Below are 13,890 nucleotides of genomic sequence, written 5' to 3'. Positions count from 1 at the left end.
GGAGAGCTGTTATTCCACTTGAATTTCAGCCTCCAGGGTGCTCATTAAAAAAAGGCTCAAAGTTTCCTACCTCGTGTTGGCAACGTGTGGGAGACAGACTGCGTACGGCTCCGCGGGTCTGTTATCTCTGCTCGTGCTGTTAATGGGCGTTGGTTTTAATCACAGCGTTGTCTCCTGTGTAGTCGTACGTTTGTGTCGGAGCTATGAGAGATGCTGAGCCTGCCAAGCCCTGCTCTGGGCAAAGTTCAGGGGGCTGAAGGGAGGTCACGGTGATTCCACTGACAAACGAGTGTTTGGAAGGTCAGACCTGAAATGCCTGAGCAAGGCTGGAGCCGAGAAGCCGTGTTCGCAGTTGAAAATGCGTGCCTCTAGTATTTTCCCCTCGCCGTTCCAATCCTCCCCCTGGCTGTCAGGCTTCAGGCGTGAATCACTCCTGGGCACGTGGCTAACGCATGAATGCTGCCAAATATTTGGATGGAGGGGAACGGGGGTGGGAGCACGAGATAACCCCGTCGATTGTTCCCAACCCTGCAGGTCCCGTGCCGAGGCATCGCAGCCCCCAGCATTTGCAAGGGCGGCTTTCCCAGAGCTCCCAGTTGCGATGAAACCTGGGCTTTGGAGAGCGGGGCAGAGCTTTTGATGTTGCCGTTCAGTGGGGTTGGTATCTCCAGGAGTGAGCGAGGGTTGCAAGTAGAAATAGCTGTCCCAGGTCAAGCCCTGGCTGCTCACGAGGCTTCGGCTCCTTGCTTCTCCCGTTGGGAGGCTGAGTAGGTCCGGCTGGAAAAAGGCACCCAGTGAAGGGTCCTCCTCCGCAGCACCCCCTCCCAAAGCTCCGCATCTCCCAGGGAGAGGTGGGTGAGGTTAGTAACGAGGTACCGCTTTTAACAGCCCTTGTTGTCTCTCCGACAGCTTCACAGAAGCCATGAAGAGTCAGCCAAAGCTGGAGGGCTTGGACTGCCACTGGGCCTATTACTCGGGCTTGGCCATCTTGGCTGTAGGGACCTTGTTTGTCATCTCCAGCTTCTTAGCACTGGGATTCACCGGGACGTTCCTAGGTAAGCACTAAAAATTCAACAGCTTCGCCAGAAGTGTGTTTAATCCTTGCAGAGCTCTTGTGCTAGGGCAGAGTCCAGTAAAAAATTCCTTGCGTTCAGGGCTGTTAGTTTTGCTCTTGGCTTTATGACACCGAAGTGTGATCTAACCACGCCGGTACCTCGCACGGGGAAGATGCTGCAGTGGTTTTAGATGGTGAGTCCCATCACCTTCAGCGTCAAGCCTGAAATTTTAGAGAGCATCTGATCATCCGGCAGTTCAAATGCCCTCCAGAGAAGGGACCCCACGTGCAGACCCCGCGAGCAGGCTGGCACCGGCACGGCGGGCGCGAGCCACCCGGCAGCCTTGCTCTGAGCCCCGACCCGCTCAGCACACGCGCCGAGGCAGGATCTCGGTTGCTCTTCCCGCTGCAATAAACCTGACATTCGTTGACAGATTCTTTTATCTGCCGCTTTATGGCAGAAGGCATTTTCCACTGTGCCTGCTTTCACATTTAGAGAGTAATTATGTTAGCGTTGTTGACTTTAAAAACATGCCAGTATGTGTGGAATTCATAAAAATAAAATAGAGACAGGAACAATAAATATCTGAGGAAAGGGGCAGCTCCCGCTGGCTGAAATAATCGCAGCCCCAGCTTTGACACTGCATTTAGGCTGTGCTTTTGCAAGTGCTTTACAAACCAAATTCAATTAGCTCCTGCAGCGTCGCCAGGAAGGAGAGAGGGAGGTAATAAGCCTTCCTGACTTCAAGTGGAGTTGCAAAGAAATGTGTTGAGTTGGCCGAGATCCTGCCGCCAGAAATAGAGCTCAGCGCTCCTGAACGTGTGCCCGCACCCTTCAGCTGCGCAGCCCCGCTCCCGGCCCTGTGTTACGCCCCTGTCCCCCGGCTACCGCGCACCGGCGTCCTCCAAAATCACCCGTGGTCCCCAGCAGCGATGCTGTGCCTGCGGGGATGTGTCCAGAGGGGCCGGGCACGGGAGTGCCCGCCAGCGAGAGCTGCCAGAATGCTCCTGAAGTTCAGCCAGGTCTGGGGTTGTTTACGTAGAGCCTGATTCATCCGACCAGGAGGATCTACTGGGCTTGAACCGCTGGGGAGAAGCAAACAAGTGAGTCAAGCTTGGTGTAAGCGGTGAGAGCGGCCTTGTCCCGCTCTGCTCGGCATGGCCGGTGGCTCCCGTGTCCCCCGGGATAGGGAAGAGGCAGGCGTTGGTGGCCCGTAATGGGCGCTTCTGCCCCATGCTCTCTGCCGGTGGAGGCTCTCCCTGCCACCAGCGCTCGGGGCTGAAGCTGTGCGGCTCCACGGCTTGCGTGACGCAGCAGGGAGCGAGGCCGGCTCTCTGCTAGCCGGGGCGTGACGGGCACCGGGGCAGAGCTGAGTCACGGTGTGGAGATGCCAAGGCCGTGTGCTGGTGCAGGTGGGCTGGCTGGGGACCTCCGTGCCACAGAGGCATGGCCCGGCCAGAGCCCTGCAGAGCATCCAGCTTGATCCGATAGTGGCTCCTCAGCTCCGTGCAAGACCCCACGAGTCCAAGAAGAGAAGGCTGAGAGGGGACCATGTAAATGCTTATAAATATCTTCAGGGTGGGTGTCAGGAGGACGGGGCCAGACTCTTCTCAGTGGTGCCCAACAACAGGACAAGGGGCAACGGGCACAAACTGAAGCAGAGGAAGCTCCAGCTGAACAGGAGGAAGAACTTCTTCCCTCTGAGGGTGACGGAGACCTGGCCCAGGCTGCCCAGGGAGGCTGTGGAGTCTCCTTCTCTGGAGATATTCCAGACCTGCCTGGACGCGGTGCTGTGCAGCCTGCTCTGGGTGACCCTGCTTGGGCAGGGGGTTGGATCGGGTGACCCACAGAGGTCCCTTCCAGCCCCTGCCACACTGGGATTCTGTGATTCTGTGAAGTCAGCAAACTCTTAATGGAGAATGCTGTTCAGCATGGTTTCCTACCCAGCCATGAGGAAGACGAGGGGTCTGCAGGTCTCTCAGGATCTCAAGTGGGATGTTCTCTTGCTCAGGACTCACTTGGGACTGGTGCTTCCAAGGTCCTCCCGTGTGCAGGGTTTCAGCAGTGTGCTGGTGCTGCGGGAGGAGCAGGGTCCCCCAGCAGTGACACCGCTTCCCACTGCGGGTAGCAGGGGGCTGCGCTGCTTTGGCAAGAAGAGGGCATCCAGCTTCTCACCGTCCATATCTGAGCTGGAGAGAAGCTTTGAGAGACCCTCTGACACCCAAGCACTTCAAAAACTTCCTGGAACAGCATTTGACCCTTCCCTTTGGGGTTTTCCTCTGGCAGCGAGGGCTGAACCAGGCAGGGCACAGAGACCGCGTCGGGGCTGCCCGTTAGATTCCTCCGTAACAGCACATTTAAGCTTTGGGGTGGCTGCAGAGCACTTTGTCTCTTAAGTATGGGCTGAACTGGTGCAGCGGGAGCAGCGTGGGTCACCCTTCTGCAGGAAGCCTTCCTGTGCCACCCCATCTGCCGCAGAGCAGCACCAACCCCAGCCTCGGTCTGCAGGGGCTGGATGCGGCCCCTCGCCCCGGCAGCCTCCTCCCCTGCAGAGCAATCCCCCCGGCACCCCATCCCCGCACCGGGCCCTCGCGGGGATTCGGGCATCAGCTCAGCGCTGTCCGCCTCACCGTTTGCCCTATTTCCCGACAGCGTAGTAACGAGGGCTTGGCTTCCCAGAAGCTGATGGGACTGAGAGATGGCTCTGCCTGTCTGAGCCCATCTGTCTGCACCCGAGCGCGGTTCCTTCCAGCGCTGACCAAGATTTCAAGTAAATCTGACCCAACTGGGCTGTGGTGAAGCCAGCGGCTCTCCGGAGAGAAGCGGAGGTGGTGGCTTCAGCCCGGGTTGGGCTCCGGGGACCATGGGGGAGCTTGTGGAGTGCATCAGGTGGCTTTGTGCTGCTGTGATCCAAAGCGTCTGCCCTGGCAGCGAGATGGTTACGCTGACCTCCAGCAAAAAAATAACTCGGATGCCAAAGTCCCTCAGCCTGACAAGGGACCTGATCTGAGGGCTTAATGGAGGCCCAGGAGATGCCCAGGCTGATGCTGTGCAAAGCAACGCCGGTTCTTTCCCTTAGCACCTCCCTGAGCAGCAAAACATTGCAGGTCCTCTCTGGCAGTCGTGTTCATTTAACTGTGGGGGTTCAGAGGCAGGGTTGACATGGGAAAATGTCGTGTCCCGGGGGAGCTGCGGGCTCCCCCCAGCTGCTGTGTGCGTTTGCTTGCAGGGAGCCTGCCCGGGGGGTCCCATGGCCCCACCGGTGCCGGGCTCAGATAAGCCCCTGCCAGCCCCAAGGACCCAGGGCTTTGTGCGAAGCTCCCCGATGCCGGAGCTGTCTGGGGAGCGAGGTGTTCCGCCCAAAGGCGAGGGCGGGCAGGGTATAATGAAGCATTTTGACACATAAGAAAGCACAGAAATGGGCTGTGGCAGGGGGTGATGTGTTCTTTCTACCAGAACAATCTCAGAGATGCATTGCCAAGTAACTGTGAGAACATATAGTATGAATACCGGGCAATTATCTCACTTAGTGGCCTGTAGTTAAAGCCCAAAAGCATTGTCTAATTGGGTAGGCACTGTTTATCCTTAGAAATAAATGTTTTTGCACCGTGTGAGGTCAAAGAAATTACGCTGCAATCCAGGTAATAATAATAACCTTGAATAGTTTGCACTCCCGTAATGCCTTTTATCTGGATTTCCGAGTACTTCCTCACCGTACATTAATCCTCACCACCCTCCGCGCTGTAAGAAAGACTGATGTTATGATCGGTGCACAATAGCACCGGGAGGGACGGAGGAGACTTGCCCAAGGTCAGGGAACGGGCTGGCGGCGAAGCTGGGAACGCGACCCGGGGTGGTGGCAGCTCCCTGGGCTGATGGATCGGCGCGGACCGATGCTGCGTCTTGCGCGGCGGACAGGGAGCAAAAATATTGCCGGGCTTTGTGGTCTCGCTTGTACAACCAGCAGAAGTCAGAGATCTGCATCGTGGCCCTTTCTCCCCCCCCGGGATGCTGCTGACAAGCTGCACAACATCTCCTTGCTTGTCATTTCTTATCCAGGCTGCTTTCGGGAGGGTGGAAGGATTACTCCGGGGTAGATAGGAAGCTGGTTGGATGCTGACAGTTCTGAAAGCTTTCCTCGTTACAGATGACAATCACCTATTACCATCATCATGCTGATAATTGAGTATTTTGTAGGCAGAGCTGCTATTTTCTGAAATTCTGCGAAATTCTCTGAACTAGGAGATGACACTGAATGAGGGCATTTGGTGGTGGCGGTCATGATTATAGCATCTCGATACACCATTACTGTGCGCTGGGCTTATTTCCCCATTAAATGGATTTGATCCTATGCACTTGCTTCCCCATCAAGTGGCATCAGATGGGCAGTTTTCAAATGAGAAAGCCAGAATCAGCCAGCTGGGACCTCGAGAGCTGCCTCCCGATGAGGGCCGTGGCTGCCGTAGCCTCATTGCAATGCACAACCCTTCCTCGTGGGCCAAGTGCCGTTCCCGGAAAAAACGATAGACGCGGAGTGAACACCCGACCTATTTGTTGCTGTTTTCTCAGCCTGGAAATCAGCAGTGAAACCCCTCGTTTGACTTCGCTCTGCATCCCCAGCAGGGATGCTGCCTGGCATGGGGAGGGTATCAGCACCTCAAAGTCCCCCCCCACAACCCCCAGCTTCACGGAGCCTAACGAGAAACCCTCTGTTTGCTCTGCAGGTGATTACTTTGGCATCCTGATGGAGGCAAAAGTGACCAGCTTCCCCTTCAGCGTCCTGGATAATCCCATGTACTGGGGCAGCACAGCCGTCTACCTGGGCTGGTCCCTCATGTGAGTACGTGCCCCTGCAGACGGCATCGGTCGTAGGGCAAGCGTGGGGTCCGTGCTCGGCAGGGCGTGACGTGCCGGGCTGCATCGCAGCCCAAAGAAACTCTTGGTGATGGCAGTCGGCAAAAAAAATGGCAGGGAAAGTGCCACATGCCCTGACGTCTCGCTTCCGGGCTATTTTTGTGTGTGCAAAATCTTCTGCTGTCATAAAAGACTTGAAGCATTAATTGTAGAAAAATAAATAACGGCCAAGTGCTGGGGAGAGGAAGCATCAGCAAATGCTCTGCAGCTGAGCGAGGTCCTTGGCAGGCTCTGCACATGGAAAAACCAACAGCCAGGGCCGAATTCGTGCTGGGTGTCACTCAGCAGGGGCAGGGTACAGATACTGGGGATCAGGGTGACCCTGTAATTACCTCTGAGAAAACCAAAACAGGGCAGCGCACCCTTTCCCCCCGCTGCAAGGTGATAACGCTTCCGAAACGCTCCTCGTGTGATCCAGCGCAGCTTAACAGCCTGCTTGGGAGGAAATGAATAGGCTGTAATTTAGAAGCAAATGAGCAATATACTCTATTCTGTGTAGCAAGTTTTATGGGGTTTTCATTTAATATCGCGTTTTATTTATTTGCTCGGGAGAAAAAAAACCCTGGCTGCGTTACATCAGGAGCCCAGAGAGCGTTGCGGGCCTTTATCACTAGATATTTTGCGCTGGTGCTCCTGAGCGTGACCACCTCTCCTCTACTTCGGTGGGAAAAAGAAGGCACTTTGCCACTTTCTGGTCACCTTTTCAGCCGTGTGCACAGCGCTTTCTGGCCCCTGGTCATAAGTAAAGCTGGTGGTTTCTCTCCTGTCTCCGCTGAGCCTTGCTGCTGTTCGTTCTGCACTTGAAATCCCCCCCCCCGGGTGCCGTCAGGGCTGGCTGCGCGCGGCCGTTCGCCTTCCTGGCAGCCCCACGGCACTGGATGGGGTCCAAACCCCGGGTGCAAGAGAGCCGGGGCGAGCTGGCTGCTGGGGCCGCGGCAGTGCCGGGCGGGAGAGCCGGCCGCAGGGTCGGCAGCAGTGCCAGGGCAGCGTGGATCTTGCTGAGGGGCAGTGGGGCAGAGCTGGAGCGGGGTGAGCCCCCCCATACCACACCGTGACTGGAGACGACCAGCACCGCTGCCCCCACAACAGCGCAGAAGGAGGAATTCGACTGGGAGGAATTAGAAGGAGGCTTTTTTATTTGTTGAAGATCAGCATCAAACTACTTCCTAGAACCTTTGCAGAACCGGCTGAACCCTCCTGAGCGGTTTCTGTCGCAGAAATCCCTTCTTCGCCCCCCGTGAGAGAGAAACCTCAAACCAGGTGCATGCTGCTGGGTCCTCCACTGCAATCCTGGGCAAAAGCAGCTCAAAGCGGCTCGAAACAACACTGATTGCCTCCTTTTTCTCGTTAAAAGGCTGCCACCATAAAGAGCAGCGAGGCATGACAAATAATTGCTGTTAACAAATTGCTGGAGCTCTGCAAAATGGCACCAGGACACCGCCCATCTGCACTGGGAAGGCTCTGTGCAACCCTTCGCGCCGTGGTTTCGACTGTTTCTCTTCCCTGGGATCTCAGCTCTGGTTGCTGATGGGTTTTTTGGGGGAAGTCCCAGGTCTCTTCTGGGGGCCCAGGGCTCTCAGAAGATGGTAGGTGTCTGCCCTCAGAGGGCAGAGCTAACGGCCCCGCTCCATGGCCGTGGGAGGGATGCCGGAGGAACGTGTCTGCCGTCTGGTTCTGGTCAGACCGAAAACGTAGAGCGTGTTTGTCCTCCCTGGGTGACGTATCACGCTCCGTATCGTGGCATCGGAGCCCGAAGGACTGATTCATTTTTATCTGTAAGGGCACATACCACATAACGTAAGCGAGCCTGGCAGCGCACCAGCCAGCCCGACTTCCGACTCCAGCCTCCAAAGCGTCGCGTGGGGCGAGAGCCGCTGTTTGCTCCCTTGCAGGATATTGCAGCTACCCCCAGCTCGACTCATGGCGGCTCTGCAGCCAAAAATGCGTCTGCCACATACACTGGAGAAGGCACCTCCGCCTATCACCACGGAAAGACGAGCTTCAGGATGGGAGGGCAGAGCGGGTGGCCCACGTGCAACACCCGGGACCAGCGAGGCCGGCGGAGAAGGATGCGACCCCACACTGTTGCTCCTGCAGACAACCCCACGGCCACGGGGAACTGCAGCCAGGGTTGGGGACGGACAGACATCCTACCCGACAAAAAGTCCTCCCAAGTCCGTGAAACCTTCCTGACTGACTCTGTCAGCCCTGCCACAACATGAGCTGTTGCCCAAGAAGTAGGTCGAGCTCCTAAGAGGAGAGAAACAACTCCTAAGAGGAGAGAAAATGCTTCTCATCACCCGCGTCGTGGAGCAGCCTCCTTTCTCCCGAAAGACAAATGGAGCATTAGCTGTTTGGGGACAGCTTTGTGTATCTCTGCTGGGGAAGTGTTTTAGCTCATGGCAACGGGCTGTGTAAATCAGAGCTGGAACCGCAGCCAAATGATGCAATTAGAGGTCTTGCTGTCAACAAACAATCATGCAAATTTGTTCTCTCTGATAGGAATCAAGGAGGAGACATGACTAAGCATGTAATAGCAGGGGGTTGGGAGAGGAAGAAATTGCCCGATGCTTCCTAATGAGGGAAAAACTTATTGCAAAACGAAAACAGTGGAAAGGTGAAGGTTTGTGTGCGGCTCTCCAGGAACTGCTTAGGCCGGGCAGCACCTGAAAGCGGGGCCGGTACGAGGTTCAGGTGGTTTGGTCTCTCGGCCGAAGTCGTGTTTTCCCTCAGGACTAGTCCCCCTGCGCAGGGCTTGCAGGATGTTTGTCCTCACCGAGGACCAGCTAAGTACTTTTTTTTGCTGACAGCCAGCCCTTGTCCCCCTCAGAGCTGAGCTGCGACCAGCGATTAAAGGCAATCAGCAGTGTCCTAATGAAGGGCAACACCTGCAGCCCTTAGCTGGAGGTGTTGGGTGTAGAGAGGGTGTCTGGGGGGAGCTGGTGCCCGCGGCGAGCCGGACACCGCTGTGCTCCTGACTGGGGAGCGATGGGGCTGGGACCTCGTGGGTGCTGGGTTGGTGAGCGGGCGATGGCTGCTGGTGTGGCCGCTCTCACCTCGGGGAATTTACACACCGCGGGACGGCGTCGGCGCTGGGTTTGGGGGCTGTAACCCGCCGGCTGAAATCCTGGCGCCTGAGCAAAGCCCCCACTGACCTCGCTGGCGTCTGTCTGGGACGCTTTGGGGCCAAGCATCGAAGAAGTGGCCCCACGTGGGCGGTGCAGGTGTGCAGGTTACGTTGACATCTCTTTTTAGAGCGGGAGGTGATGGGGATTTTTTTGGTCCCGATTCTTTGGCCTCGGTGCTAAGAGGGACAGCTGCTCCTAGGGAGGGGATCGTACCCCTGTGCTCGGCACTGGTGAGGCTGCACCTCGAGTGCTGTGTGCAGTTCTGGGCCCCTCACTACGAGAAGGACATTGAGGGGCTGGAGCATGTCCAGAGAAGGGCAGCGAGGCTGGGGAGGGGTCTGGAGAACAAGTCTGATGAGGAGCGGCTGAGGGAGCTGGGGCTGTTCAGTCTGGAGAAGAGGAGGCTGAGGGGAGACCTTCTCGCTCTCTACAGCTCCCTGACAGGAGGGGGTAGTGAGGGGGGGGTTGGTCTCTTCTCCCCAGTAACCAGTGATAGGACGAGAGGCAATGGCCTCAAGTTGCATCAGGGGAGGTTTAGATGGGATATTAGGGAAAATTTCTTTACTGAAGGAGCGGTCAGGCGTTGGACCAGGCTGCCCAGGGCAGTGGTGGAGTCCCCATCCCTGGAGGGGTTCAAAAACCTCGTGGATGTGGCACTTCATGGTTTAGCAGGCGTGGTGGTGTTGGGTTGACGGTTGGACTTGATGATCTCAGAGGTCTTTTCCAACCTTGATGATTCTAATGATTCTATGATCTGCAGCCGTTGAGCACCTCTGCCTGTAACCAGACGATGCGGTGAGCAGCATCCGTCCCCCATGCCGTGCCTGGTGACCTCCAGGACACCATTCAGCTGGCCCTTGGGAGGTGACAGGACGTGTTCCTAAACCACCTTGAAATGGGTTGAAATGCGAACCAAGCCCCCAGCACCCCACGCACCCAGCCCCGGCCCCCAGCGCCCTTCGCGGGGCAGGACCTTTCCATCCCTTTCCACCGGCAGCCCCGCGATGGCCCAGCCGCCGTGTCGATGTGTACGGTGCCGTACGCTGCCGCGTCTGCCAGGTGCCTCCTCCGCCCTGGGTGGCCGGTCTCGCTGTGCACACCAGGCATTTCCCTCACAGCGCTGGCTGGGAGCCGCAGCCCTACGTAAGCAGCTGCTCAGCTATTAAACAGCCTCATCATCTCAGGACTTAGCATCAAAGCAGAAGCTCTCTTAGCAGAGACGTGCGGGGATCAGACTTAAAAGCAAGTCGCCGAAGTAGGCTGGGGAAGAGGCTTTGCCAAGTAACATCTGTCTAAGACAGTGAACATTAAGTGCAAAAAAAAACCAAACCTTTTTGTTCGCTTCTGGTTAATGAGCAAGAAAGTGCTCTCCCAGAGCCCAGCGTTTCATTTCACTTTCTAAACCAGGTCTTGCATAAGCCCGTGTACTTACCTGATCGTTTCCTTCTCTTTCAAAACAGGCATGCGAGCCCAGCTGGCCTGTTGCTGGCAGCTGTAGTGGCAATTTCCTACACAATTGCGATGCTGTACGAGGGGTGAGTAGCTTTGCAAAAGCAAAACTGGAGACTTCTAATTATTTCTACCAGCTTTAACTCCCGAGGTTTCGGGGAACTGCAGAAGTAGAGGTGGTTTTTGCAATTAATTCAGCAGGGAGGAAGGAAAACAGAGGATTGTTTTTCAATTGTTTTGACAAAGGGCAGATTCCTCCCTGAAAGTATTTGCTGAGTTCTAGGAACATTTGTGCGTTTGTTTATTTTTATCAAAGTGAGGTCTTTCTTCTTTCGGGTGCCTGATGCTGTGTGGAGAAGAGCAATAAGGGAGGCAGCGGGAGGTCAGCTGAAGAGACCCCGCGAGAAGAGCTTGCCTTTCATGGTTCCTCGGGTGGGCTTCTCTGGGATTTTGTACCCCCACAGCCCAGGACGGAGCAGCCCAGGATTATTCCCAGCAGCAGCAGCTGTGCTTTAGCACTGAAAGGTCTTTTGGCTTTGCAAGGGAGGAGGAGATGCAAAGAGAGACGAAGCCCATCTGCACGCAGGGGGGGTCCAAGCGTGTGCATCCCTGTCCCGCTCGGCGCAGGGATGGTCCCGGGTGGGAGCGGCTTGGAGCCGCTCCGTGGCCCAGAGATGCCGAGCTGAGGATTGTCGAGGCGCAGGAATAGTTGGGCTGTGCCAGCCTGCGAAGGGCAGAGTTTCTGGGCCCGAGGGAGAGCGCACAGCAGTCTCGATTTTAATTTCTCCCCCTTCTTCCATCCCTCTCTTGTGTCTCTCCCCAAATTCCCATCCTCCCAACCGCAGGCCTTTCACAGAGGAAATATATCAGCAGAAACAGAAGGGAGCAAAGAGCAAGTAGCAACAGGTACGTCTACCGATCGGTGTTTCGGCAAGAGGGGCTGCTTTGCTGGCTCCCCCACCTCCGAGCACATTCGCCGGGGACGGCAGCACCACCCGCCCTGCCCAGCCCTGCCCTCCCCGGCTGCTCCACAGCCCTTCCTGCGCTTCTCAAGGGATCTGAGCTTCAAACCTCCGCAAGAACCGGGGCGGGAAGGCTTTACACCGCAGCAGTTGTGTCCGCCTCTTGGCGCCCGACCAGCAACCCCCAGATTGTTTTGATTATACACTTGAGAGTCAGCGCGAGGGAAAATTGCTGGGGAGCTTTGAGACTCCGGGCTTAGTCTAAATCAGGCAGAAAAAAGCAGCTATCGGCCCTGGCAGGTGCTCCAGCGAGCGGCAGGGATGGTGCGAGAGGGCATGCGTGCCCCACCACCCCGCAGGGAAGCTGGGCAGCCCCGCTCCAGGCTGCTCCGTGCCCGAGCCGGGAGCATTCCTGCACATGAGCTTGCACCAGCCCACCCCAAAAACTCAGCCTGGCCTTGCTTTTTGGGCCAGAGGTTTCTCCAAAAGCACGAGTTCCTGCCCAGGCTCCTTTCCTTGGGGTTAAATGCCCCCCTGGAGATGCCCGCTGGCAGTTGGCGAGGCTGGACAAGCGCTGGGCACCGCTGAGTTTTTGGCAGCCCCGTAGCCCCTGCCCTGGCAAAGATGCCGCAGCACCGGCCGCGTCCCTAACAGGCTCTTGTCTCTCTGCCGTTTGCAAAGCAGCGTCTCGGATACCTCGGCACAGCGTGCCTCTCCGGTTCCCGTGCTGTCCGATTTGCCCGTTTTCCTACTGAGATGTATCCTACTAATTAGCCCAGCAACCCTTAATGAGCCAGCAGAGCACCCTGCAGCGTTGGAAGCGATCAGAGGAGCAGCCCAAGCGTGGTGGCACCTCCTCGCTGCAGCCCGCGGGAGCTGGAGGTCCCTGTCCCCAGGTCTCCGTCCCCATTGCCGGGTCTGCCACGAAGGCGATGCTCTCCCGGGAGCCACGTGGTGCGGGACCTCCTGACCGCTTCTCCCGCACCGGTTACTGGAGATCTGCAAGGGAAGAAGCAGTTCAGCACCAGCCCTGGACTGGAGGGCAAGCAGAATAGTGATGGAGACACCGGGGGCCTTTCGTGAGCGAGCTCTGAGCACCGGCTGATCCTGAGGATCATCTGAAGATGCTACCAAAGAGCCACAGGAGGCAAAGAAAAGCTCGGGCAAAGCAATGGAGAGGGCTCAGGAACCCCTGAAGCGTTCAAACATGGCTGGTGAAGGAAGAGGGAAGTGAAACTGCTGCAACTCAGCAGCAACAAAACCTGCTGCAAACCCAAGAACGAACCCACTCCTTTCCGGGAGAGGGAAGCCTCCCCGTCCAGAGCTGCGGTTTCCCACCCATGCAGAGCCCTGTAGCATCTCCTCACCGTTTGCAAAGGCTCCGAGAAAGGTGCCTGAAGAGCACCTAAATGTGAATGTATGACCTAAACCACTACCCAGGGCGGGTGGAGGAACGGCAGCCGTCCCGGGGGGAAACTCCTGCATGGAGACGACCAAGGGGAAGAGTCAATCCCCGTCCACGCCCTGCAGATACCCCATCCCTGGCCGTGTCGGTGCCCCGATCCCGTCCGCACCCACCCAGCCCCTCCTTTTCCCCGGGGCCCACGTGAGGGTCCTGCCTGCCTTCCCCACCGCCCAGTGCCTTCCAGCTAATTGTCACTGCCTCGCAGGGGTGGTGGGTGGGCGGGAGGGAGGGAAAGGGCTGCTTCTGCCTTCTGCACTGCGCAGCCGCCGGCTTCGGATCCGCTCCTCCGCCCCTGCCACCAGCCTCCGCCGGTCCCAAGGAGCCCGGTGCTGGATCCTGCCCCGAATGGGAAGATCCCAGGGGTCGCGCTCCAGACCCAGGCTCGGTGTTTACAGATTCCCAGAACAGTTTGCGAAATAAGCTGTAAATGACCAAAAAAAAAGCAATGTAAAGCCCCTGGCAGCAGCGCTGGAGAAGGGAGCTGCGCTGCCGCCGGCTCCCGTGCTGGCACCACGACGCGGTGCCGCGTCTCAGCGTCGCGTTGTCCCCTCCGCAGAGGGTCCTCCCTTTTTCTCAGTGTCACCTCCTCGGCGAAACAGTCCAATTCCCTTTTGCTTTTGCATGTTGTAATTCACCCTTCGGGCATTGCTCAGCGGGAATTAAAAGCGTTGGTTTCTTTTCAGGCCAGTCTCTCTTTCCTTCGGCCGGGCTCGCGGGGGCCGTATTTGTGTTTCACCACTTCAGAGCTATTACACAAGGGTGGGTTTTTTTGTATCACAGAATCACAGAATCACAGAATGGTCAGGGTTGGAAGGGACCTCTGTGGGTCACCCAGTCCAACCCCCCTGCCAAAGCAGGGTTACCTACAGCAGGCTGTAGAGGACCTTGTCCAGCCAGGTCTGGAATATCTCCAGAGA

General features: G+C 57.1%; 1 protein-coding gene across 3 annotated transcripts in view; it reads left to right on the top strand.

The window, feature by feature from the left end:
- Window positions 1-13,655, top strand: part of PEMT (phosphatidylethanolamine N-methyltransferase) — a 45,179-nt gene extending 31,524 nt beyond the window's left edge. For 2 of the 3 annotated variants that reach the window (XM_075436732.1, XM_075436730.1), the window contains exons 4-8: window positions 910-1,055; window positions 5,780-5,891; window positions 10,558-10,632; window positions 11,392-11,452; window positions 12,193-13,655. In XM_075436732.1, coding sequence (XP_075292847.1) covers window positions 910-1,055; window positions 5,780-5,891; window positions 10,558-10,632; window positions 11,392-11,446 — 388 coding nt within the window. In that variant the 3' untranslated portion in view covers window positions 11,447-11,452; window positions 12,193-13,655. Of the gene's footprint in view, window positions 1-909; window positions 1,056-5,779; window positions 5,892-10,557; window positions 10,633-11,391; window positions 11,453-12,189 lie in introns of all 3 variants that reach the window. The other variant, XM_075436731.1, reaches the window with a different exon arrangement.
- Window positions 13,656-13,890: the final 235 nt, after the last annotated feature.

Source organism: Opisthocomus hoazin, chromosome 15, assembly GCF_030867145.1.
Source record: "Opisthocomus hoazin isolate bOpiHoa1 chromosome 15, bOpiHoa1.hap1, whole genome shotgun sequence".
NCBI lineage: Eukaryota > Metazoa > Chordata > Aves > Opisthocomiformes > Opisthocomidae > Opisthocomus > Opisthocomus hoazin.
The sequence above is the reverse complement of the archived record's forward strand: the minus strand, read 5'-3'. Positions and strand labels throughout refer to the sequence as shown.